This window comes from Oncorhynchus clarkii, chromosome 19 (genome assembly GCF_045791955.1).
Source record: "Oncorhynchus clarkii lewisi isolate Uvic-CL-2024 chromosome 19, UVic_Ocla_1.0, whole genome shotgun sequence".
NCBI lineage: Eukaryota > Metazoa > Chordata > Actinopteri > Salmoniformes > Salmonidae > Oncorhynchus > Oncorhynchus clarkii.
In genome coordinates this window covers 21,315,614-21,341,512 of record NC_092165.1, presented here as the reverse complement: position 1 = coordinate 21,341,512, position 25,899 = coordinate 21,315,614, and the positions used below count along the sequence as shown (strand labels likewise).

Here is a 25,899-nt window from a genome sequence, read left to right as displayed (position 1 = left end):
TCTCCATCATTGGGAAATATGGAACTACCCAGACTCTACCTACGGCTGGCCCTCTGACCAAACTGAGCAACTGAGTAAGAAGGATCTTGGTCATGGAGGTGAAGAACCCAATGACCACTCTGACAGAACTACAGAGTTCCTTGGCTGAGATGGGAGAACCTGCCAGAAGGACAACAGTCTCTACAGCACTTCACCAATCTGGGCTTTCTGGGAGAGTGGCCAAACGGAAGGCACGACGGCATGCTTGGAGTTTGCAAAATCGCAAGAGAAAGAGATTGATCATAAGGCAAAAGATTCTGTGGTCTGAGACACAAATTTAGCTCTTTGGCCTGAATGAAAAGCGCTATGTCTGGAGAAAACCAGGCACAGCTCATCACCCATCTAACACCATCCCTACTGTGAAGCATGGTGGTGGCAGCATCATGCTATGGGGATGCTTTTCAGCGGAAGGGACTGGGAGACTGTTAGGCTCCCCTTGCACCCAGTACCCTGTGGTCAATGGGGTGCCGTCCACCCATTGAGGGGTTCCTTCTTCATCTCGGTCAGTTAGACCAATCCAGAATCCCCTGTCGACGTATTAATGGATGGACCTATTCCTCTCTGCTGTTTTGTGATCACCAGGTCTGTTCCTCTTCTTAATGGTCCTGTTTGCATTCCTCCCAGGATTTAGTATAAACACTACACTCACTGTCATGAGAGGTAGTAGAAACTGGAGCTTAAATATCTCCATCCCTGTTGAGAGGTTTGCTCTCATTAACGGCACTCAACAGTTAAGAAGTGCAGCTGAGCCAGACATTGCTGGCATGGTTCCTACAGGTAAGTCTGCTTTGAGTTAGCCACTAGCATGGATGCCCTCATATTTTGAGAAGCCAACCTGGAACTTTTGTATGGGTTGGCTACCATCTCACAGATCCAAAAGTGCAGTTCACTGCATTCTCCTCTCGGGTAGAAAAATGGGTCCATCACTCTGCAGTCTGCCATGAGAACTCCGGTTCTCCTCCTCTCTCCTCCCTGTAGACAGAGGTGTGTCATCCGCCCATGTTTATGATCACCAGGTCTGCTTTCCTGCCAGGATTTAGTCTCCGTAGAGATGAAGTACAAACTGGAGCTAAAATGTCTCCATCCCAGTTTCTCTAGCCCAGAGAGCTTTTCTTATAGACTGACAATCACTTTATTATAGTGGACACTCAGGCCTATGATCTCAGCCAGCAGGACAACAGCCCCAGACACACTGCAGCAACTTTGTACGGTCTGGAGTGCTGATCTTCTGCTCGGCTCTTTGGGGTGTTGCCCTTTTGTCTCATTGCTGGGATCATGACACATAAGGGTGCCTGCACTGTTGTAGACATTGACAAGATGCTTCTGTATGTATTCATATTTACTCTTCTCTGCTTCACCCCTGTCAATGCTGTCTTTGTTGTCATAGATACTCTCAGACCTTTCCATCTCCATGTACTACCTATGGCCTTCCGATTCAACCAGAATGTCTTTACTGCTGTCCTAATACATGTCTCTTTGTCTGTGACAGTTCTGTTTAGTTAGGGACTTCCTGTCAAACCAGGAAGATAAAGGCTTCTATATGTGAATGGCTGCAGTGCGGTTATTTTAAGTTCAGGCGGACAGATTGCTCCGCCAAAAAAGCATGAGGAGTGGGCCTAGCATATTCATCATTGAAAATTATGGCAAAAAATATACTAGTTCAGTACACACAGTTTGACCCTTTGCTGTCAAAGGCAACATGACTCAGAAAAGCACTGAGTTTTATTGTATTATAATAAACAAAAAGATAAACGCAACATGTAAAGTGTTGGTCCCATGTTTCATGAGCTTAAATAAAAAATTCCAGACATTTTCCATAAGCACAAAAAGCTGATTTCTCTCATTTTGTGCACACATTTGTTTACATTCCTGTTAGTGAGCATTTCTCCTATGCCAAGATATTCCATCCACAACAGCATGTTCACTACACATTGTGCTGGGGACAATAAAAGGACACTCTAAAATGTGCATCTTTGTCACACAACACAATGCCACAGATACTTAAAGTTGAGGGAGCGTGCAATTGGCATGCTGACTGCAGGAATGTCCACCAGAGCTGTTGCCAGAATTTTGTTAATTTCTCTACCTTAAGCCTCCTCCAACATTGTTTTAGAGAATTTGGCAGTACGTCCAACCAGCCTCACAGCCGCAGACCACATGTAACCACGCCAGCCCAGGACCTTCACGTGCGGCTTCTTCACCTGGGGGATTGTCTGAGACCAGCCACCCAGACAGCTGATGAAGCTATGGGTTTGCACAACCAAATAATTTCTGGAATAAAGTGTCAGAAATCGTCTTGGGAAGCTCACCTGCGTGCTTGTCGTCCTCACCAGAGTCTTGACCTGACTGCAATTTGGCGTAGTAACAAACTTGAGTGGGCAAATGCTCACAGTGTGTATGTGTGGGCAAATGCTCACTGGCATGCTGAAGAAGTGTTCTCTTCAGCGTTTCAACTTTACCTGGCAGACCGAGATCCTGAGGCCCATTGTTGTGCTATTCATCCGCCACCATCACCGCATGTTTCAGCATGATAATGCCCCATTTTGAAAAGATCTGTACACAGTTCCTGGAAGCTGAAAATGTCCCAGTACTTCCATGGTCTGCATACTCACCAGACATGTCACCCATGTGAGCATGTTTGGGATGCTCTGGATTGCAGTGTACGACAGCGTGCTCCAGTTCCCGCCAATATCCAGCAACTTCGCACCGTCATTGAGGAGCAGTGGCACAACATTCCACAGACCACAATCAACAGCCTGCTCAACTCTATGCGAAGGAGATGTCATGCTGCATGAGGCAAATGGTGGTCACACCAGATACTGACTGGTTTTCTGATCCACACCCCTATATTTCAGTCAGTTTTTTTTTTTTAGGTATCTGTGACCAACAGATGCATATCTGTATTCCCAGGCATGTGAAATCCATAGGTTAGAGACCATTTATTTCAATTGTCAGTTCGTAAGTCTGTAATATCTTTGTTGCGTTTTGTTTTGTTCAGTGTAGGTGAAACTCCGAGCAGATTTACTTTTAAAAGCCTGTCAGTCAACACTTGTCCATTTTTAACCTGAATTTCAGTTTTTTTTAAGCTCAACTAGCTTCAGCAGTTTTAAATTGATCTACACTGCTGCTTGTCTTAACTTGCCATCCTTTTAGCAGCATCGGAGACATCAAGGATCGGTAAACAACTCCCTTCTAAAGCACAGCAACTCTTGTCGTTATTGCCAGGGACAACATTTGCACACAGGCGCTATGGATATACTGTAAGTCCGCAATGGATGTTTAATCTTGGTTATAAATTCAGGGTTTAGTGTTAAGACTGACATGAGTGCTTTGTTTGGTGTCTAAGAGCTATGATAGCGTGGTGCTTTGTAAAGAATAGAGTTCAGTTAAAGTTGGCCCTTGTCTTTCAGCTTCAATCGGATTTCTTATGTAAAATGTTTAAACAAAAATCCTAGACCAGCATCAAAACTGTGTGGAAATAAACCTTGACTTATGCTTGCTTACTTAAACACTTGATCATTTCAAGCTTTTATTTCTTTGCACATAACTTTTTCTTGTAAATTTGAGTTGCCAGTGAAATCCAGCTGAGCAAGCAAGAGGGGAAGTGGAATTTGCAATTCAAAGTGCGGCCTCTGAAATGTCAAGTTTGTTCCCCAAAACCAGTTATTTTTGTATCCTCTCTCTCTTACACGAGAATCACTTATTGTTACTCATTTTACCATTTCCCACACAGCCTTTGTGATTAAATCTGTAAGTACGTTGACTTGGACATAGTTACTGTTATGTATTCTTTGGTCTCAATGGGTTTGGTTAATTAGTTGTAGTTTTAAGAGAGTGAAACGGTATAGCTCTATAATTTTTCCTGATTGAGCTGTATTGAGTTCTTCTTTGTGGACATAGGCCTGTGCGTGACAAAACAAAAAAGGCCACAAATGACATTTTATTTAATTCAGATGACTCTTTTGCGTTTTGTTTCTACAGCAATAGCTACAAATCAAGTTACCCTCTGCCTCTACTTGCTGATCCGAAGCAAGATTTCCTTTCATCTAATAACCACTCAGTATATCATCACCGGTGTCGAAAATCTGCTCCAGGAACCGCTCCTTCGAGGGCATCTTTTCCCTGGAGACGGAGGTGTTATTTGGCTTCCAGCGACGAATGCGGCTTTGGCCAAGCTTATGCGGCCCACCTCCCCCTTGGCTGGTGTTCCCGTGCCCCTCTGCCAAGAAATTAGGGCCCCAGCGCTGCACTCTCTCCTCAACGCTAGGTAGCATTTTACACTGACATAGCAGATTGACCTGCCATCTCCGCCGCGGCTATTCACAAAAGGCTGTAACGGATGGCGCACACAGGGTAACTTTCACTTTGGAATTGAAAGTGGTTGGTGTGCGCTCAACGTGATGGTTTGGGCTTGTAAAGTGGCGTCGGGGCTGGGGTGTCGGACTGTGATTTCTCTGGTCAGAGCATTGAAAAAGAAACGCACTCCAAAGCATATGTACTGTCGAGGTAAAGGACTCGATGTAAACCTGGCACTGTAGTGGTTATGTAGTAGTGTATAAACGTACCTTTTTTGTTTCCTGTAGTCAAGTGATATGTACAAATGTTCTACTAAATGCATCAACTATTTCTGATGAAAGACTGAGGCTGGTTCTCAGACCCAGATTACTCCAGGACTAAAATGCATGCTCAAAGCCCTTTCCAGATACATTTGCCATTAAGGCCAGGACTAGGCACTGGGTAAGGGATACCGGCCATCAATGTCTGATTTTGTTTTTGGTCTGTGTCTAACATTTGCAGACAGTTGCATAAGTACAGTAACTATGTGTTGATGGTAGGTTTGTGTCTTGCAGGAAAGTCCAATGTCACAGCTAAAGAGGCAGTGTCCAGATGGACAGGTAAGTCAACTGAAAGACAAACCTGACTAACACACACACGAACAGGCCACCAGACTGTATGGACATTACACTGGGTTGGATGATTCAACATAGTGTAGGCAAAGGCCCCACACATTCACCATTACTGGCCATTTTCACACACACACGTTTTCTTCCCCAGACCTTTTTTTTGTTGAGTCGTGTAGGAAAAGGCACATCCATTACAAAGTGGTATTTCTCTGGGAATTCCATTCTGTAATGACAAAACTTTTTTTTGTTTTGCCTTCACTGAAAACGCAGTACCTACTAACTAACTAACTAACTAACTGCAGCCCTAAGCACTCCCCATTGTGGCCCGTGTAAACTCCCAGCATACCCTGCACAGGCTCCCTGTGCACTACGTGACCCCTGGCAGTAACCTGGGGTGACCAGTGACCTCAGGGTGATTATGGTCATGGGGAGGGACTACAGGGAGTTTAGTGAGGAGCAGGGTTATTATTTACATACCAATTATCGTGTTGCAGTGGATAACTCACCTTTAATTTACGGCCTTTCACACTGGGTGAACACACAGGCTTTCCCTCTCACTATCACACACAGCCTTGCATGCACGCACACACACCCCAGGGATCACACCACCACCCACTCTGTAAACAGTGTCATTGCATGACGTTAGCGAGTGAATGTTATCCGGCCTGGGTTTATTGTTAAGCCTGACAAGTCACTTAAAGGTGCAATTAGACCTATCCATTGATCCCATGGAGTGAAAGTGCTCTGCTAACCTTCTCATAAAGGATCAACTTTTACTCACAACAAATCTCTATTTGGCAACATTGACGTCAGAATTGTTTAAATGTGACTTAAATTATTTTTTGTTCTGTTTGATGAATAATGCGACGCATCGGAGTGAGAACACAACAATATGCGGTGATCCAATTGTTCTAATTTGACTTGTGAGTCAAATTAATTTAATTTCAGTCAGTTTTGAACGAATGAGATCAGTAAGAAACATGAGTTGTTTAATAAAGTAGTTTTCTAATCATTGAATTTTTGTCTCCAGATAACGTCTTTGCCATCAAGTCGTGGGCCAAGAGGAAGTTTGGTTTCGATGACGGACGCATCGATAAAGCCTTCGGGATACCTGAAGACTTCGATTACATGGACTGACTGCATGATCTGTAATTTCTATTAATTGTTTTTGTTAATTGAGTGACAGCCATTGCACACATTGCAACGCAAGTCAGACATGTTACTTAAATCCACTCAGGCAAGCCCCTCAAAAAAAACAGCCTTGTGCTTTTTGTAGTTGACTTGGAGCAGCTGCCATTTTGACGCTCGCTCATGGCCCTCGCAGGTGCAAATGCTGCTTCTGTGGCACTTGAGAAGGTGCTGTGCTAACCTTTTGGCCACCTTTTTGCATGAAAATCAAGAGCCCAGAGTCGTTGACGGAAATTTGTTTTGTCCAGCACCCCCCCACCACACACAGAAAAAGAAGCGGCACATCGAACTCCCATCGATGTTAAAAATCTGATCTTACCTGATTTAAACAGAAATTAAAACAGTCATTTCCATCAAAAACTCATGTTGTTTTTGCTCTCCCCATCTCTCTTTTTGTAGTTTACTTTGACAAAATAAGCATCTGCCACTGTGGCACCAGGACTGACTGGATTTTCCTTATCTCCTGTTTAAATCAAAAGAGGGAGAGGGTCATTGTGGACATAACGTGCTTGGTGATTGACAATGCAGTGGAAAGCAAGGCGCACCGAAACACAGGAGTGCCACTGAAATATCGTTGAGGAGGCTTTACAGTGGAGATATGTTTAGAATTCACCATTTAGAAGAGCCATAAATTATAATTCCCTGTAAATGTGCTTTATAGTTTTGTGGCTCTGTAGACTCGACAGGATTTCAGGTTTTGTTGTTGAAAACATGATGGATGATTTGTTTGAATGGAGAGGTGAATGAACAGTAACATTTCAAAGTCTTTGTGTTATATTTTCTTAACTGTTGTCTTTCCACAGGCCTACATGTACCTTAATTGATTTCATATGCCTTGAATTTCCAAGCAACAGGGTGAATGCATCACCTTTCATTTTCTGTCAACTGGAATGTGGCAAAAACCTTTCAAACATAAAGGGCAGCACTTTTCTATTGTACTCCGGGATTTATTCCAACGTGGTAAGAGCAGAAGGGGTATTGTAGTTGTGATCGGTTCAGAATTATTTTTGTGCTTTTGCTGACTTGAAGTTTTGACTGTTTTTGTCAAACTGCACAAACAATGGGTAGAATTGCTGTGCTCATGGCGTTGACTCCAGATGCCATTATACTATTAGGGGTGAAATGTCAACCCATTTGTTCAAGATTAAAGTATCCACACAGATCCTACCCACCTCTTCACGTTGTTCAAACTGTACATGGATTGTCACTGCAATTATTTACTGCTGTAACCTTGTACAGCTTCAAAATGTTCAATGTATTCCTAATTCCATGCTCCCATTACAGCAGATTCAGCATTATTGTACATAGGGAAAGGGGGCCATCTAGTCAGTTGTAAAACTGAATACATTCTTCTGAAAACTGTCTTCCGCATTTAACCAAATACCTCTGAATCAGCGGCGTGTAGGGGGTGGCTTTATTGACATCCATGTAATCAGTGCCTGGGGAGCAGTTGTTGTGGGAGGTTAATTGCCGTGCTCAGGGGCAGAACGGTAGATTGTTACCATGGCGGCTCTTGAGATTTGATCCAGCAACCTTTCGATTACCAGCCAGGCTCCTGCCGCCCAGTAGGACCTGCTGCTACAAATATACTAATACTTTAATTAACAAAAATATAAACGCAACATGTAAAGTGTTACTTACATGAGCTGAAATAAAAGATCCCAGAAATGTTCCATACACATAAAAAGCTTATTTCCCTCCAATTTTGTGCATAAATTTGTTTACATCCCTCTGTGTGCATTTCTCCTTTGCTAAGATAATCCATCCAACTGACAGGTGTGGCATATCAAGAAGCTGATTAAACAGCATGATCATTGCAAAAGTACACCTTGTGCTGGGGACAATAAAATGGCACTCTAAAATGTGTAGTTTTGTCTCACAACACAATGCCACAGATGTCTCGTGTTTTGAGGGAGCGTGCAATTGGCATGCTGACTGCGAGAATGTCCACCAGAGCTGTTGCCAGTGAATTTAATGTTCATATCTCTACCATAAGCTGCCTCCAATGTCGCTTTAGATAATTTGGCAGTACGTCCAACCGACCTCACAACCGCAGACCATGTGTAACCACGCCAGCCCAGGACCTCCACCCGGGGGATCGTCTGAGACCAGCCATCCGGACAACTGATGAAACAGGAGTATTTCTGTATAAAAGCCCTTTTGTGGAGAAAAAATAATTTAGATTGGGTGGGCCTATGCGTGCCTACGCCCACCCATTGCTGCACACCTGCCCAAGTCATGTGAAATCCATTGATTAGGTGCCTAATGACTATTTCAATTGACTGTTTCCTTAAATTAACTAACTCAGTAAAATTATTGCATGTTCCATTTACTTTTGTTCAGTATACTTTACCTGAACCCAGTGGGCAGATATTATTTCAAGCATAACATACCTAGTCTAAACATGTTAAGCCTAAACGTTTGAACAATGACACCCACCACGGAGAGTATGTGTGATATTTGTGTGTGATCCTGCTTAGCCTGTCCATTCTGATTCATGAGGTTGACCTGAATGTGCCAACTTTGAAGTCTGCACCAAAAAAAACTGTTCACCCTTGGAGCAGTTGTGTCCAACGTGTACTTAATTTAGATATAGGCTATTGACTTTTATGTATGCAACTAATTGTCTACCAACCATTGTTGCTAACCTAACACTGGCCTACAGCACATGGCCTGTTTCAATGTTGAACTTGAATACCAATGTCCTTTATAACTCTTGTTATAAAGCTAGTATTAGATAAAGTGCAAGAAATGTGAAAGGGTTCTCATGGCATAATTTGAGTTTGCAGGAACTTCAGATGTTCTAGCACTATGAATATGGTAGTTTGATTATTCTATATGGGAACCACATGATGGAATCTCCCTTAACCTTTGGAGTGATGACGTTATTGACTTTGTTCGTGATCCTTTGATTGGCACAATGTTTTTCAACCTCAGTAGTAGTTGGGTAGTATAGGCAATTTAAAAACATTGGGTCCACAAGCACATCCTCAGAACCTAGATTTGCTTTGGGTTGACCGCATGACAGTTGTTTGCCAGCGCGGAGAAGAAAAAAAACCGAAATAGAATGTTTCCCACAAACTTTGTTCTATGCAAGATTTACTTGCGCATAGGACTGGCCACGCGATATTCCCATGAGTTTTTATAATTTGTTGCGTTTAGTTCGTCATGTTCTGGTCAGCCTCATTGTGCCAAAATCAGCCAACGCAGATGAATGCAACCGCTTGGCTGTAGTCGGCGCATACTTTCCACACACACAGCGAGAAAGAGGGCGAGGGTTGAGGAACAGAACAGAACAGGGTGGGAGGGTTTGCGAGACGGGAGAGAAAGAGAAAAGCCAAGCGTAGCACAAGGCAGGCGGCTAGATGAACAGGGCAGCATGGCGGGGGTACGGGAGTTCCAACAAGGCAGCCGCTGTCACAGAACAACGTGGATTAATATTATACTCGGAATACTACCGCTACTTTTGCCCTGCGTACAGCATGGAGGGGCTCAATTACAAGGTCTGGAGAAGTACATTTTTCCCCTTCAATAATTAAACACCCATTGCGAAAATGTCGGCGAGAATTGCCCGTAACGTAACAGCTAACGTTACTGAGTTGACAGTGAAGACAAGTCGCTGTGCGAAAACGGGAACGCTATTGCAACCATCGTATTGTGGATTAAAAACGATAGTGTCGAATATGTTGGATGTATGCAGACATGTAGCTAACGTTATTCACTTATAAGGGCTAAGACTTATTTTATTTAATATTTTTTTAAATGTATATATCAGTGGCCAGTTTCCTGTGCTGGTTCATGCAAGCTATAACGTTGTTTCAGTGAAGTGTCGCGTTTACAGTAGCTAGCTAACTTCGCTACAATGGAACTTCGTTTAATTATTGTTAGCTAGCCGAATGCCATTGCTTTGACTTTGTGTTTTAAATGTTTCCATTTATTGATTATGTTATACATGTATAGCTCGGCTTTTATAAACGTTAAAGCTATGTGTTTACAAGCTAACCTAAAACCAAGCTAGCCAGTTAATAATAATACTAATAATTTGGCGGGTGCTTATTGCCCTATTTAACACATGTACACGTGTGCATTAATACGAATGTGTGAATTGACAATGTGATTTCTTGCATATCCCAACTCTCCCTGAGACACCCTCGGGGAGTGGGATCACGGACAGTTGAATACACACCTTTGTCAGTCATGCATTTGCCCAAGTTTATGCTAAACGTTGACAAACAACCGTTTGCGCTGTCCACGCTCCACGGTAATACACTGGGGTAAAAGCATTTTTATCTAGACAGTATTTCTTTAACCGCTATCTGATGTGTTTGACAGCGAGTTTCTTGTTCTTGTTTTTTCAAGCTTTTCGTTGTTTACCTATTTCCCCCTCTCTTCCTCCCACCAAGCCCTGAGTCAAATGTCCAGCGTGGTCGAGGTTTGGCAAGCTGAGGATGCTGACCCAGTAGTCCCAACTCAGGTAAATTCAGTACCCAATTTATTGAGCTGGCATAAACCTTAGTTGCAGATTACATAAAGACAGCCAGCCATTTACACTACAGTTCAAAAGTTTGGGGTCACTTAGAAATGTCCTTGTTTTTGAAAGAAAAGCAAATGTGTCCATTAAAATACCATCAAATGAATAAGAAATACAGTGTAGACATTGTTAATGTTGTAAATGACTATTGTTGCTGGAAACAGCTGATTTTTAATGGAATATCTGCATAGGTGTACAGAGGCCCATTATCAGCAACCATCACTCCTGTGCAAAACACCAGTCTCAACTTCAACAATGGTGAAGAGGTGACTCTGGAATGCTGGCCTTCTAGGCAGGGTTCCTCTGTCCAGTGTCTGTGTTCTTTTGCCCATCTTAATTTTTTATTGGTCAGTCTGAGATATTTATTTTTCTTTGCAACTCTGCCTAGAAGGCCAGCATCCCGGAGTCACCTCTTCACTGTTGACATTGAGACTGGTGTTTTGTGGGTACTATTTAATGAACCTGCCAGTTGAGGACTTGTTTGTTTCTCAAACTAGACACTAATGTACTTGTCCTCTTGCTCAGTTGTGCACCGGGGCCTCCCACTCTTCCTATTCTGGTTAGATTCAGTTTGCGCTGTTCTGTGAAGGGAGTAGTACACAACGTTGTATGAGATCTTCAGTTTCTTGTCATGTTCTCACATGGAATAGCCTTCATTTCTCAGAACAAGAATAGACTGATGAATTTAGCCCCCAAAATGTTTTGTTTCTGGCCATTTTGAGCCTGTAATCAAACCCACAAATGCTGATGCTTCAGATACTCAACTAGTCTAAAGAAGGCCAGTTTTATTGCTTCTTTAATCAGGACAATTGTTTTCAGCTGTGCTAACATAATTGCAAAAGGGTTTTCTAATGATCAATTTGCCTTTTAAAATGATAAACTTGGATAAGCTAACACAACGTGCCATTGGAACACAGGTGATGGTTGCTGATAATTGGCCTCTGTACGCCTATGTAGATATTCCATTAAAAATCTGCCGTTTCCAGCTACAATAGTCACTTACTACATTCACAAAGTCTACACTTTATTTCTGATCAATGTAATGTTATTTAAATGGACAAAAAATGTGATTTTCTTTAAAAAACAAGGACATTTCTTAGTGACACCAAACTTTTGAACGGTAGTGAACATTTCTTCACACAAAGCCCACCACCTGCATGGGTATATCACCCTGTTTGGCTCCCGTTTGGACCTGCCTTGGAGCGCAATCATATCAAGGAGATTAGTTTGCTGCTGCTACATTGTATCACATTTGTGTATTCTCTAATTCGTCAAACTGTTCATTGTTGTTATATTTTGTGAAGTCAGCTAAACGTGTTTCTGTTTGAAACGTGAGGATTTATGGTTGAAGTGAGGAGTCCAAATGGAGGCGGGAAGAACTTGCCAAGGATACCTGGCATGTGGCCTGCCCTGTTACTTGTCTGAAGTGTGCCCATGAACAGCAGAGCAAAGCCCTGTCTGAAATATCTACATTTCATACATATCTAACACATTTTATTTAGCGGAATAGAAGCCCGTGAAATGCTTGGTTAAGGGCGTGTCTGGCAAATATGATTTAATTTGAACTCCATCTCATACATATCTAGCATTACTATGCTACAGAGAAAATAACCTAGCTATTCAAATCAATGAAGTTGGCTAAATAGATGCAAATATGATTTCATTCGCCTGCATTACTGGCACTATGATGCAAGAGTTTCATGATGACACCTCACAAACTTCCCAAATTTCAAGTAATGAGTTGTCAGTGCTGCGATGTGCTTTGCATTTTGGCCAAGTCTGCATTGTATGCTGCGGCTGTTATGTTTGACTAGTTATGTAATCCAGGAACACACTACAGTTTTTGTTTTACTGATTGTCAGTGAAGCTACAGCGACTGTCACATTAATACCTGCAGACAACAGAGGCTTCTTTTAATTGAAACTAGGATAAAATATATTTGAAAAGCTTTCAAACACCTGGTCGTTTAGGTTGTGTACACCTCTTGACAGTTGGCGCAGAACTGAAACATTATGCTTTCAATTGTTTGATGGGAAGTAGAATTTGACTAGTTCCATTTTTATGTAGAAATTGTGTCCATTTCAGAGCCTCACCCTGGCATATAATATCACTTAAATTGGACAGTTTTTTTTTGGGGGGGGGGGGGTTGTATTCCCACCAAAAAAAGGTGTACTGGGCATCACAATTTACTTAGGTGTACATCTGCTCAGTGCAAAGGGGAACCAAGTTCATTCTGCCAGGGTTGCAAATTATTGGGACCTGTTGATAGCAAGTTAAAGTTACTGACCGAATGCTGAAATTGTTTACATTCCTCAGTATTTGTCAGGCTCAGGTAGGCAGGGCTGTGCTGTGAATGGACTAGCTGTGTCTCAGGTTAATGGGAAATGTTTGCAGTGATTTCTTACGTAATCTGCCTGAACTTGGCTGTGTTCACCTAAGCAAAACGTTTCTTATTAAATAAGTCCAGGTAGTCCTTCCCTATTTCAGTTTGTTTTCTTCTGTTTGGTGCCTAATGTACACAGTCCAGGTTTAAGTTTGTTGTTGTTGGGTGGAAGATGTTAGCAGCTCACTGAGGTGATTCGGTGCAAAGATATTACAGCTTGTTTTAGCCACGCCACAAAAGAACACTCCCTCTGCTAAGCATAACTGGTTGATCTTGGTGTCGACAATTACAATGGAATAGTCAAATAGATTTTTTTTTATCAGGATGGTTGTTCAACCAATTCTGTGCATTTTGAGGAGTGCAACTTGGTTCCAAAAAATAGATTTCACATAATTGTAACATTGTCATAAAGAGCACGTGTTTAACTTCATTTACACGTTTTCCCATCTCAAGAGGTTAAATAAATGACTATAGTCAGTGCCTATTATGTGCCAAATAAAGTTACATGGTTGACTGTAACAGGGTTGATGATTTCATCTTAAATCAGCCAGAAATCCCCTTGTGATGGGGAATGGAAGCGTGTTGTATGCAACAGGGAGTGGCAATTGAATGCAAGCTTCAAACATTTGTAATTGTTAAAACAATTCCAGCCTCTATGGGTATCAGGGTTGACGTGTTATGCTCGACACGGTCAGTTTTCAACCAGAAAATGGTTAAAAAGAGTAGAAACAGCTTAACTGTTAAATATTATACTTTTAATTATTTTTATTTTTTCCAATAAAAGACATTGACATTCATTATACTGTTGCATGGATGGCACATTTTAGAGGACAAAACAAAACTTAGGTGCTGCACTCGAATCAAAAATAAATATTGAGTGGAGTGCAGCACGGAGAAGCAGCAGATTATCAACCCAGTTATGAAGCGGGACGAGACTATTTATCCAGTATCGGCTGACATATTTTGTGAAACATTGGACTTCTATTGGAGATATTGTATCGAATCTTTTCCATATGTATTACATTCCCTAAATCCCGTAACCACATTTCAAAGATAGGTGCAGTCTCCAATTTCCAAAATTGCAATATGAGCCTTTTGGCTAATAGAGCACAAAGAGACAGCCTTCGCTTCCTGGTTATTCCCATCAACTGGGCGATCAATGGGTCTGGGGCTATAACTCTATCAAAGGCTTTAGATAAGTAATCAAAAATGAGAGCCCAGTAAGCATGTAACTTAGGACATGTCCAAATTAAGTTGGTCAACGTCCCCTCATCCTGCTTGCACCTCTCACACAGTGGTGAGGTGTCCGGGAATATTGTATGCAGTTTCACTTTTGAGTAACGTAACCTGTGTATCACCTTAAACGGTACAAGGTTTTCTGGCATTCACTGAACTGTGGTTTATATTCCTGAGAGCTTCTACCCAGTCCTCATCTGAGATTTCTGAACCAAGTTCCTGCTCCCAAGCCCTTTTAACAGTGTCTGTAGATACCTCTATGTGGACCTGTAGCACATCATAAAGTCTAGAGACCGACCCTTTTGAATGAGGTTTGACAAGGATAAGGCTATCTAATGTAGGATTATTTGGCTTAATGCCATACTGTGGGATATGTGTCCTTAAGAAATTGTTGATTTAGAGGTATCTGGAAAAAAAATGTTGTTGGCATGTCAAACTTATTACACTGTAATTGTTGATGAAGCTAACTGACCATCAATGTATAATTGTTGTGAGCCCCTTCTCCCTCCACTGTGAAAACACACCAGGTCTACTCTGTGCCCGGTCACTATGTGGCATTTCTTATTTTTGAGCAAATTGTTGCTGTCATACCAAACTCAAAAGAAAAACATCCCTCCGTGCAGGAGCTTGTCATGCCACCTGTATTAAAAGTGATCATAAAACAGACCCCACACACCCCCTCCCATCCCATTACTGAGTGACTTGCCCAAACAAAGCACTCCTTGACTAACGCACAAACTGTTGTTCCGGCTTTATGTCTAGGCACCCTAACTAGTCATCTATAGATACTCTGCATATAAACTAATATTATATAACACTTAACTCTCACGTTAGGGGGTGATTGGCGCTAAAACATGATAGGCTAAACAATGCTATATAAGCAATAACATCTCACCCATCATTATGGGTCCCAATTTCTGATCGAAAAGACAGGCAGGAAATTCAAAGTGTATTTATTAAGGATCCCCATCTACTGCTGCCTCGGGGTCCAGCAATATTAAGGCAGTTATATAAAATTAAGTGATAATGCCAGAGAAGCCGGTGTTTGGAGGATATATTGGCACGGGTGTTAGGCCCGTAACGGATGTATTCAGAACCCTTAACTTTTTCCAAATTTTGTTACGTTACAGCAGTATTCTAAAATAGATTAAGTTTTCCCTCATCAATCTAAAAAATTGAAATATCTCATTTACATAAGTATTCAGACCCTTTTCAGTACTTTGTTGAAGTATACTACCATTCAAAAGTTTGGGGTCACTTAGAAATGTTTTTATTTTTTTTAAGCCATTTTTTTTGTCCATTTAAATAACATCAAATTGATCAGAAATACAGTGTAGACATTGTTAATGTTGTAAATTACTATTGTAGCTGGAAACGGCAGATTTTTAATGGAATATCTTCGTAGGCGAACAGAGGCCCATTATCAGCAACCATCACTCCTGTGTTCCAATGGCACATAGTGTTAGCTAATCCAAGTTTATCATTTTAAAAGGCTAACTGATCATTAGAAAACCATTTTGCAATTATGTTAGCACAGCTGAAAACGGTTGTGCTGATTTAAAGAAGCAATAGTTGAGTATCTGGAGCATCAGCATTTGTGGGTTTGATTACAGGCTCAAAATGGCCAGAAACAAAGACCTTTCTTCTGAAACTCGTCAGTCTATTCTTGTTCTGAGAAATTAAGGCTATTCCATGCGATAAATTGCCAAGAAACTGAAGATCTCTTACAATGCTGTGTACTACTCCCTTCACAGAACAGTGCGAACTGGCTCTAACCAGAATAGAAATGAGTGGGAGGCCCCGGTGCACAACTGAGCAAGAGGACAAGTACATTAGTGTCTAGTTTGAGAAACAGACGCATGACAAGTCCTCAACTGGCAGCTTCATTAAATAGTACTCGCAAAACACCCGTCTCCATGTCAACAGTGAAGAGGTGACTATGGGATGCTGGCCTTCTAGGCAGAATTGCAAAGAAAAGGCCATATCGCAGACTGGCCAATAAAAAGAAAAGATGGGCAAAAGAACACACTGGACAGAGGAAGATTGGAAGAAAGTGTTATGGACAGACAAATTAAAGTTTTAGGTGTTCAGATCACAAGAAGAACATTGTTGAGATGCAGAAAAAATGAAAAGATGCTGGAGGAGTGCTTGACGCCATCTGTCAAGCATGGTGGAGGTAATGTAATGGTCTGGGGGTGTTTTGGTGGTGGTAAAGTGGGAGATTTGTACAAGGCAAAAGGGATCTTAAAGAAGGAAGGCTATCATTCCATTTTGCAACGCCATGCCATATCCTGTGGATGGCGCTTAATTGGGGCCAATTTCCTCCTACAACAGGACAATGACCCAAAGCACAGCTCCAAAGTATGCAAGAACAATTTAGGGAAGAAGCATTCCATTATTCTGTATATAATGGAGCGGCCAGCACAGTCACCGGATCTCAACCCTATTGCGCTGTTGTGGGAGCAGCTTGACCGTATGGTACGTAAGGAGTGCCCATCAAGCCAATACAACTTGTGGGCGGTGCTTCAGGAAGCATGGGGTGAAATCTCTTCAGATTACCTCAATAAATTGACAACTACAATGCCAAAGGTCTGCAAGGATGTAATTGCTGCAAATGGAGGATTCTTTGAAGGACGCAATTATTTATAACCTTGCCAACGTCTTGACTATATTTCCTATTCATTTTGCAACTCATTTCATGGAAAACAAGGACATTTCTAAGTGACCCCAAACTTTTGAATGGTAGTGTACATTTTGGCAGTGACCACAGCCTCAAGTCTTCTTGGTTATGACACTACAAGCTTGGCACACCTGTATTTGGGGAGTTTCTCCCATTCTTCTCTGCAGATCTTCTCAAGCTCTCAGGTTGGATGGGGAGCGTTACTGCACAGCTATTTTAAGGTCTCTCCAGAGATGTTAGATCGGGTTCAAATCCGGGCTCTGGCTGGGCCACTGAAGGACATTGAGACTTGTCCAGAAGCCACTCCTGCGTTGTCTTGGTTTTGTGTTTAGGGTCATTGTCCTGTTGGAAGGTGAACCTTCATCAGTCTGAGGTCCTGAGCGCTCTGGAGCAGGTTTTCACCAAGGATCTTTCTATACTTTGCTTCGTTCAACTTTCCCTCTCCTGACTAGTCTCCCAGTCGCTGAAAAACATCCAAACAGCATGATGCTACCACCACCATGCTTCACCGTAGGGATGGTGCTAGGTTTCCCCTAGATGTGACGCTTGTCATTCAGGCGAAAGAGTTCAATGGTTTCATCAGACCAGATAATCTTGTTTAGTCCTTTAGGTGCCTTTTAGCAAACTCAAAGTGGGCTGTCATTTGCCTTTTACTGAGGAGTCGCTTCCATCTGGCCACTCTACAATAAAGGCCTGATTGGTGGAGTGCTGCAGAGATGTTTGTCCTTCTGGAAGATTCTCCCATCTTTACAGAGGAACTTTGGAACTCTGTCAGAGTGACCATCGGGTTCTTGGTCACCTCCCTGACCAAGGCCCTTTTCCCCCGATTGCTCAGTTTGGTCGGATGGTCAGCTCTAGGAAGAGCTGTTGTTCCAAACCTTTTCAATTTAAGAATGATGGATGCCACTGTTCTTGGGGACCTTCAATGCTGCAGAAATGTTTCGGTACCCTTCCCCAGATCTGTGCCTCGACACAATTCTGTCTCGGAGCTCTACAGACAATTCCTTCGACTTCATTGATTGGTTTTTGCTCTGACATACATTGTGAACTTTGGGACCTTACATAGAAAGGTGTGTGTCTTTCCAAATAATGTCCAATGAGTTGAATTTACCACGTGTGACTCACAATTTGTATAAACATCTCAAGGATGATCAATGGAAACAGGATGCACCTGAGCTCAATTTTGTAGACTCATAAAGAGTTTGTAAAAAATGTGCGAACATTTCTTAACCCGTTTTCGCTTTGTCATTATGGATGGGGTATTGTGTGTAGATTGAGGGGAAAAGTATTTAATCCATTTCAGAATAAGGCTAATGTAACAAAATGTGGAAAAAGTTGAGGGGTCTTAGTAGTTTCCAAATGCACTGTATATCCTCGAAACACCGGCTTCGAGGGCATTATCACCTTCATACAATGGATTACCAACATATTCAAATAATGATTGACTTATTTTAATTAACATTATTTAGATTAATTTATGGATACTTCTTCTTTCCACGACATATAGTCCCGACACACAAATCTAGGGATGCTACACAACCCGGCTGGTTGTTCGTTCGATTGTTTCGGTTGCTAGAGACACGACCCCAGTCATTCGTTCTAAATGTTCCATTGCCGTACTGGCTGGCAACGTTCTTATCCCTTGCTTGCTAGCTGGCTAACTTAGTCACGTCAAACAATTCAGCCAGAATAACAACAGTAGCTGGATTTGCATTTGTTTAACCTCTTAGATGTAATGGTCCCATATTTGGGAGCCTATTATTCAGTTCAGTCTGGTAGGAGAGCAGTAGCCCCTATCTGTAAAAGCAGGGCGTCTGTGGAAAGCTGATTGTCTTGGCTATTGATTGCTACCTTCAAAATCTTTGACTTACTACCATATATGGGCATACTTATATGTAAGCGCAGGCCGAGGCAATGACATTATTTCAAGATGGCTGCTACCTACATTCTGGTTAGCGTTATGAAGCATAAATAAGGAATACGTTGAAACACACCGAAAGCCGGGACTCCACACATCATGAGGATACATTATTTGTCTGCCTGTGACCTACCGTTATTGATTACCAGCGCTGAGAGTCAAAATGTTTACAGCAAACATCTTACAAGGTAAGCTTTGATTTAGTCTGTGTTTTAGCTATAGTTACTTGGGGGCATCAAGTTAATCCTTAGGTTGGTAGGACCAAATCTAGCCTATTGCCAATGTTATCTGATTATGTATGACTTAATGGCAAAATCTAATATCCACAGAGTGACTATCTTTGCACATCAAAAATATGTTGCCGCCTGCTTAGGCGCCGTAGACATCCATTACCTAGGGGATTGGCTACTATGGCACCTTGACAGTCTTGGAGCCAATGAGATAAGCTTTCCAGGGATATGCAGTTGACCTGGGTTGGACAAAGCAAGGCTTAAAACCTTTTATGTGTAATGCAAAATATTGCTACCTGGCTCAAGAGATGAGACTCCCGAGCACGCTACATTACATTATAAACTGATTTCATTGCTTTATCATAAACGATGGCTTCTCAAAGGTGAAAAAACAACTAAATATCGAACAGGAACCTAAAAAGGCAGCTATGAATAAGTTTTCAGTTTAAATTTTTTTTATTGAACCTTTATTTAACTAGGAAAATCAGTTAAAAACAGATTCTTATTGACAATGATTGCCTACACCGGCCAAACCCAGACAACGCTGGGCCAATTGTGCGCCGTCCTATGGGACTCCCAATCATGGCCGGTTGTGATACAGCCTGGATTCGAATGGTGTCTGTAGTGATGCCTTTAGCACTGAGATGCACTGCCTTAGACTCCTATATAAATAACTATATAAATAATCCAAATAACTTCACAGATCTTCATTGTAAAGGGTTTAAACACTAAAGAGGCCTTTCTACTAACAGCTTACAGACAGTAGGCAATTAAGGTCAAAAAAACACACTAAAGAGGCCTTTCTAAAGATGCCCAGGGTCCCTGCTCATCTGCATGAGCATGCTGCAAGGAGGCATGAGGACTGCAGATGTGGCCAGGGCAATAAATTACAATGTCTGTGCTGTGAGACGCCTAAGACAGCGTTACAGGGAGACAGGACGGACAGCTTGTCATCCTCGCAGTGGCAGACCAAGTGTAACAACACCTGTGCAGGATCGGTACATCCGAACATCACACCTGCGGGACAGGTATAAGATGGCAACAACAACTGCCCGAGTTACACCAGAAACGCACAATCCCTCCATCAGTGCTCAGACTGTCCGCAATAGGCTGAGAGAGGCTGGACTGAGGGCTTGTAGGCCTGTTGTAAGGCAGGTCCTCACCAGACATCACTGGCAACAACGTCGCCTATGGTCACAAACCCACCGTTGCTGGACCAGACAGGACTGGGAAAAAAGTGCTCTTCACTGACAAGTCGTGGTTTTGTTTCACCAGAGGTGATGGTCGGATTCACGTTTATTGTGGCCTGTACTCTGGAGTGGGATCGATTTTGGAGGTGGGGGGTCCGTCATGGTCAGAGGCGGTCTGTCACAGCATCATCGGACTGAGCTTGTTGTCATTGCAGGCAATCTAAACTCTGTGTGTTCCAGGGAAGACATCCTCCTCCCTCATGTGGTAGCCTTTCTGCAGGCTCATCCTGACATGACCCTCCAGCATGACAATGCCACCAGCCATACTGCTTGTTCTGTGTGTGATTTCCTGCAAGACAGGAATGTCAGTGTTCTGCTATGGCCAGTAAAGAGCCCGGATCTCAATCCCATTGAGCATGTCTGGGACCTGTTGAATCGGGTGAGGGCTAGGGCCATTCCCCCCCAGAAATGTCATGGAACTTGCAGGTGCATTGGTGGAAGAGTGTGGTAACATATCACAGCAAGAACTGGGAAATCTGGTGTATTCCATGAGGAGGAGAGATGGTGCTTAATGCAGCTGGTGGCCACACCAGATACTGTTACTTTTGATTTTGACCCCTTTGTTCAGGGACACATTATTAAATTTCTGTTAGTCACATGTTTGTGGAACCTGTTCATATCTCAGTTGTTGATTCTTGTTATGTTCATACAAATATTTAAACATGTTAAGTTTGCTGAAAATAAACTCAGGATGTTTCTTTTTTTGCTGAGCTTAGAAGCTTTGAATAAAATACTGGAGTCGAACTCATCTGACGAGCGATTTGGACAAAGAATTTAAACTTTAAACTTCTAGAAGGAATGGCTCCATTTAAGATCTGTAAGTAAATTATTTTAATTACTTTATATCGCTAATTTACTATGTATTTTGTTTTATAAGTTGTCTGCTTTTTGTGCTTTGGATTTAGTTTACATAGTACATATGTAATTTCAATGTTATATAATTCCAAAGTAGTTATTGTCTTTCATATTAGTTTGTTTTCGTTCATCCTTGTATCTTTGGAGAGGCCACTGAACTCTCACCGCCATTGGTTGTGGTTCTCACCTCTGCCTCAAGTGTTACTGTTTGCATTGTGTGTGTGCTTCACCTATGTGCATCACTCTACAGATAAGGTTTAGGCTTGGTGTTTTTACTTTACAGTAATGTCATTTTATACATTTTAGTCAACTGTAATTCTGTGTCTTATAACAATATCATAATTTTATTCACCACAGAATGGAGGATGCAGATAATTTGGATGATGAAGTTTGGGAGCCACCCCTCCCCAGCAAGCACCCCGCCGGTCAAGGTATTCAATCCCCCCCACTGCTACGGCCATCACCCCATCTGATGGTTCTACAGCCACCACTCGACAGAGGCCCCACTCCTCTTCAACCACCCCCACTGCAGTTTCAATCACCACGCCTGATGGTTCTACATACACTTTTCATAGGCCTTTTGAAAAAGAAAGTAGGGGCTTGTGGCACCATTCATCCTAACAGAATAATTTTCCCCAAAACCAAGGTAAACGACATGACAAAGACATCGGCGAGGGGGACCATACATTTGATCAGGACTAACAAGCTGCTTTTTGTGAAATGGAAGGACACTAGCTAAGTAACCATGCTCACCACACAGCATAAGGCATTCAATAATGACCATGTCTCAAGGAGGGTGAAAAATGCCAATGGGGCATGGGTGAGGAAGAATGTCCCCCTTTCTGTGAAGGACTACAATTCCAGCATGGGGGGTGTCGACCTATCTAATGCTCTGATAGGCTACGACCAGGTCCTCCACAAGACCAGGAAGTGGTCGAAGATGATTTTTTTTCACTTTGTGGACATAGCTACAGTAAATGCTTTCATTCTCCGAAAGCAGGTGGCCAAAGCAAAAGGTCAAACCCCTCTCACCCAGTTCCGAGTGCAGCTGGTGTTGGAAATTGCAGAATTGGAGGCCTAAAGCAATCTCGCAACCATCACAAGTCCCCCTACTTAAAGTGAGCGCCACTATCCAACACGCATGCCAAAAGACAAAAGAACTCAAAACGTTGAAATGCCACATCTTCTGTCTGAAATGCCAGTTTTCCTTTTGTTTCCTGGCAGAAAGAAAGGGACTGCTTCAAAGACTATCATGACATGCACAAGCTACAGTGGAAGTGAAATCTAATCATCTACACCTGGGATGGAAAAGGAACACGAATGCCATTTTTGTAAATAGTTCAGCTTATTTTTATTTTTGCACCTCTTTTAGTGAAGGACACATGTGTATCCAAGTTTGTTTGATAAGATATTTAAAACAAATTAAATTAAAAAGAAAAGTATATATTTTAATGTTTTTGTAAATAGTTCATTTGTATGTGGGACCAATACATTGGATATGCGTAGGCTAAACGTTGAAAAAAAACACTTGGATATCCCCTTATGTCCCCTGACACCACCACAATGTTTGAGAGAGGTTGGTGTTGTAGAAATTCATTTTTTTATTGTGAACAATAGGCACTTCCAGTGACCAAAAACAGTGCAATTAACCACATTCTGACACTTTGGAGAGGTTGAAAGGACACTTTAATGTACCCTGGATTCCCCATAACATCACCACACTGTTTGAGTGAAGTTGGTATAAATTGTTTTTATACTGAACAAATAACATTTAGGGTTTGCAAATATGTAATAGCACTGGAATTATATAATTTAGACATGCCACTTTGGAGAGGTTTAGGGACACATGACCAAAAGTCCCGTGACCACACCTGACACCACTTACTAAAACATCTGCCCATTTCTAGTTGTTAGGTCTATCAATCCCATTTTTTCTGATATTGTTCACATGTTGTGGAAGCCATCTGATGTGTTTCCAGCTCTGGGCATCAATAATTCACTTATTGCTTGTCAATGAAAGATGACTTTCAAAATACAAAAACAAAAAAAGGTTATTTTGTGTGCTTGTTCTTGTTTATTCTGAATTGACCTAACTCCTATCTCCTGATCATTTCTTAATAATCTCCCAGATTATACTCCCATGTTTTGGCATGTCAGAATCATGAAATTCCACATGAATAGCAGTTACTTTTGGGTATGTCTATTTAGGTGGAAATCTACATTTTTAATTTAAAATTTCAAGAGGTTAAGCTGTTTTCTAGTGACATTTATTTGGATACATCGATAACAATGAGCTAATGAGGCGCGAATTCGGCTGGCATTGAAAATGTGTTCTCTCGAAAGGACACTGATGTTCAGAGGTGCAAGCCAACAACACAGCTAACACAATCACTTCATGATTTCAACTGGCTGAGAAACGCTGCCTGCCTGTCTCGTCCCGACACCTTCATTACTGGAGATCGAATGTGAATATTGAAACTTGAAAATGTCGGAGAGACAGACACCAAGGTTTATACGAGTCTCTGCTGTTAGAAAACGAAATGTTACACGGAACCCAAACCGGCTGCGCGTGTGCGCCATCGTGCATACATTTATTTTGTCCCCCACACCAAACGCGATCACGACACACAGGTTAAAATATCAAAACAAACTGAACCAATTACATTAATTTGGGGACAGGTCGAAAAGCATTAAACATGTATGGCAATTTAGCTAGCTAGCTTGCACTTGCTAGCTAATTTGTCCTATTTAGGTAGCTTGCTGTTGCTAGCTAATTTGTCCTGGGATATAAACATTGAGTTGTTATTTTACCTGAAATGCACAAGGTCCTCTACTCCAACAATGAATCCACACAAAACGGTCAACCGTATCGTTTCTAGTCATCTCTCCTCCTTCCAGGCTTTTTCTTCTCTGGACATTATATTGCGATTGGCAACTTTCATAAATGAGGTGCATTACCGCCACTGACCTCGTTCATCTTTCAGTCACCCACGTGGGTATAACCAATGGGGAAATGGCACGTGGGTACCTGCTTCTATAAACCAATGAGGAGATGGGAGAGGCAGGACTTGCAGCACGATCTGTGTCAGATACAGATACAGACGCGCGCAAGCAGTGTGGGTCTAATAATTGAATAATATAGATTTATACACTTATTTTGCATAGTCAGCCTGTTAGTCTAAATGAAATGTGAGATGTAGTGGAGATCAAGTTTATAAATTGCCTTGCTGGGCTGATGAGAGAGACGGTTGATTGCGCAATCAGATGGAATAGAGAAATTAGGCATTTTAACGTCATAGATTTAGCCGGTGGTAACTTGTGGAATAGACACTGTCTGGAATGCGGTTTTAACCCATCAGCATTTAGGATTAGACCCACCCGTTGTAAAATGAAATATGTTTAATTGTACAACCGGTGTGTGTGTCTTCTGGCCACTACTCTACTACCACATATCTACAACACACAATCCATATGTACTTGTGTGTAGAGTGCATGTGTTAGTATGTGTATGCGGACTGCAAGGGGTGCACGGATTGCAAGTCTGATTTATTCAATTCTCCATGTCTATAGTAAAGGGAACTTCAATTTAATATAACAGGCTTAAATTCAACAATTTCTACTTAAAATGTCAGATGGGCGCAAAATGCACATTTCATGGACCTATCTATTTATTATCTGTTGTAAGATCTTCTCTTAATGGGAAGGAAATACTCCTGTTTCCCTGATAGCTTTTATGCCTAAATGCACTGATGTCCAAACTGGTTTTACAATAGATAGGCCTAGACTAAGTCTTCCATTGGAATTGTTGTAACATCGCAGTTCAAGATGAGTCAACTAGGTCTGTCTCTTTGGCTGTGTTTAGATAAGCAGCCCAATTCAGATTTTTTTCTTCTCTCCACAAATTGGTCTTTTGACGAATCAGCTCTGAAAAAGATCTGACTTAAAAAGATCTGATGTGATTGGTCAAAAGTCCAATTAGTGGAAAAAAACTCAGACTTGGGTTGACTGTTGTGAGCACAGCCCCAAAAAACAATCAATCACAATTTCCATGCTTTGTAAAATGTTTAAATTGAGTTTGATCCATGAGTGACTAGGCCTATATGCATACAATGTCATAGATAGATGAACCTACACTAAAGCACACTGCCCTTCAACTATACTGAACAAAAATGCAACAATTTCAAAGATTTTACTAAGTTAAAGTTCATATAAGGAAATCAGTCACTTGAAAAAAAATAAATTAGGCCATAGTCTATGGATTTCACATGACTGGGAATACAGATATGCCTCTGTTGGTCACAGATACCTTAAAAAAAAAATTGCCTCACAATGGGCCTTGGGATCTCGTCACGGTATCTCTGTGCATTCAAATTGCCATAGATAAAATGCAAATGTGTTTGTTGTCCGTAGCTTATGCTTGCCCATACCATAACTCCACTGCCACCATGTTCACAACTTTGACATCAGCAAACCGTTCGCCCACACAACGCCATACACGTTGTCTGCGGTTGTGAGGCCGGTTGGACGTACTGCCAAATTCTCCAAAACGAATATTAAATTCTCTAGCAACAGCTCATGGGACATTCCTGCAGTCAGCATTGTGTGAAAAACCTGCACATTTTAGTGGTGGTTGATTTTAGTGGCGTCCCCAGCACAAGGTACACCTGTGTAATGATCATGCTTTT

The 25,899-nt window shown here is 41.8% G+C and overlaps 1 protein-coding gene and 1 pseudogene across 8 annotated transcripts in view; both read left to right on the top strand.

Annotated features, from left to right (window-relative positions):
* LOC139374916 (meiotic nuclear division protein 1 homolog) overlaps positions 1-7,806 on the top strand; it is a 34,381-nt pseudogene extending 26,575 nt beyond the window's left edge.
* Positions 7,807-9,389: 1,583 nt separating this feature from the next.
* LOC139374914 (transmembrane protein 131-like) overlaps positions 9,390-25,899 on the top strand; it is a 103,022-nt gene continuing 86,512 nt past the window's right edge. For 3 of the 8 annotated variants that reach the window (XM_071116139.1, XM_071116141.1, XM_071116136.1), the window contains exons 1-2: positions 9,396-9,634; positions 10,535-10,605. In XM_071116139.1, coding sequence (XP_070972240.1) covers positions 9,511-9,634; positions 10,535-10,605 — 195 coding nt within the window. In that variant the 5' untranslated portion in view covers positions 9,396-9,510. Of the gene's footprint in view, positions 9,635-10,313; positions 10,393-10,534; positions 10,606-25,899 lie in introns of those variants that run through there. The other 5 variants (XM_071116137.1, XM_071116144.1, XM_071116138.1 and 2 more) reach the window with 3 other exon arrangements.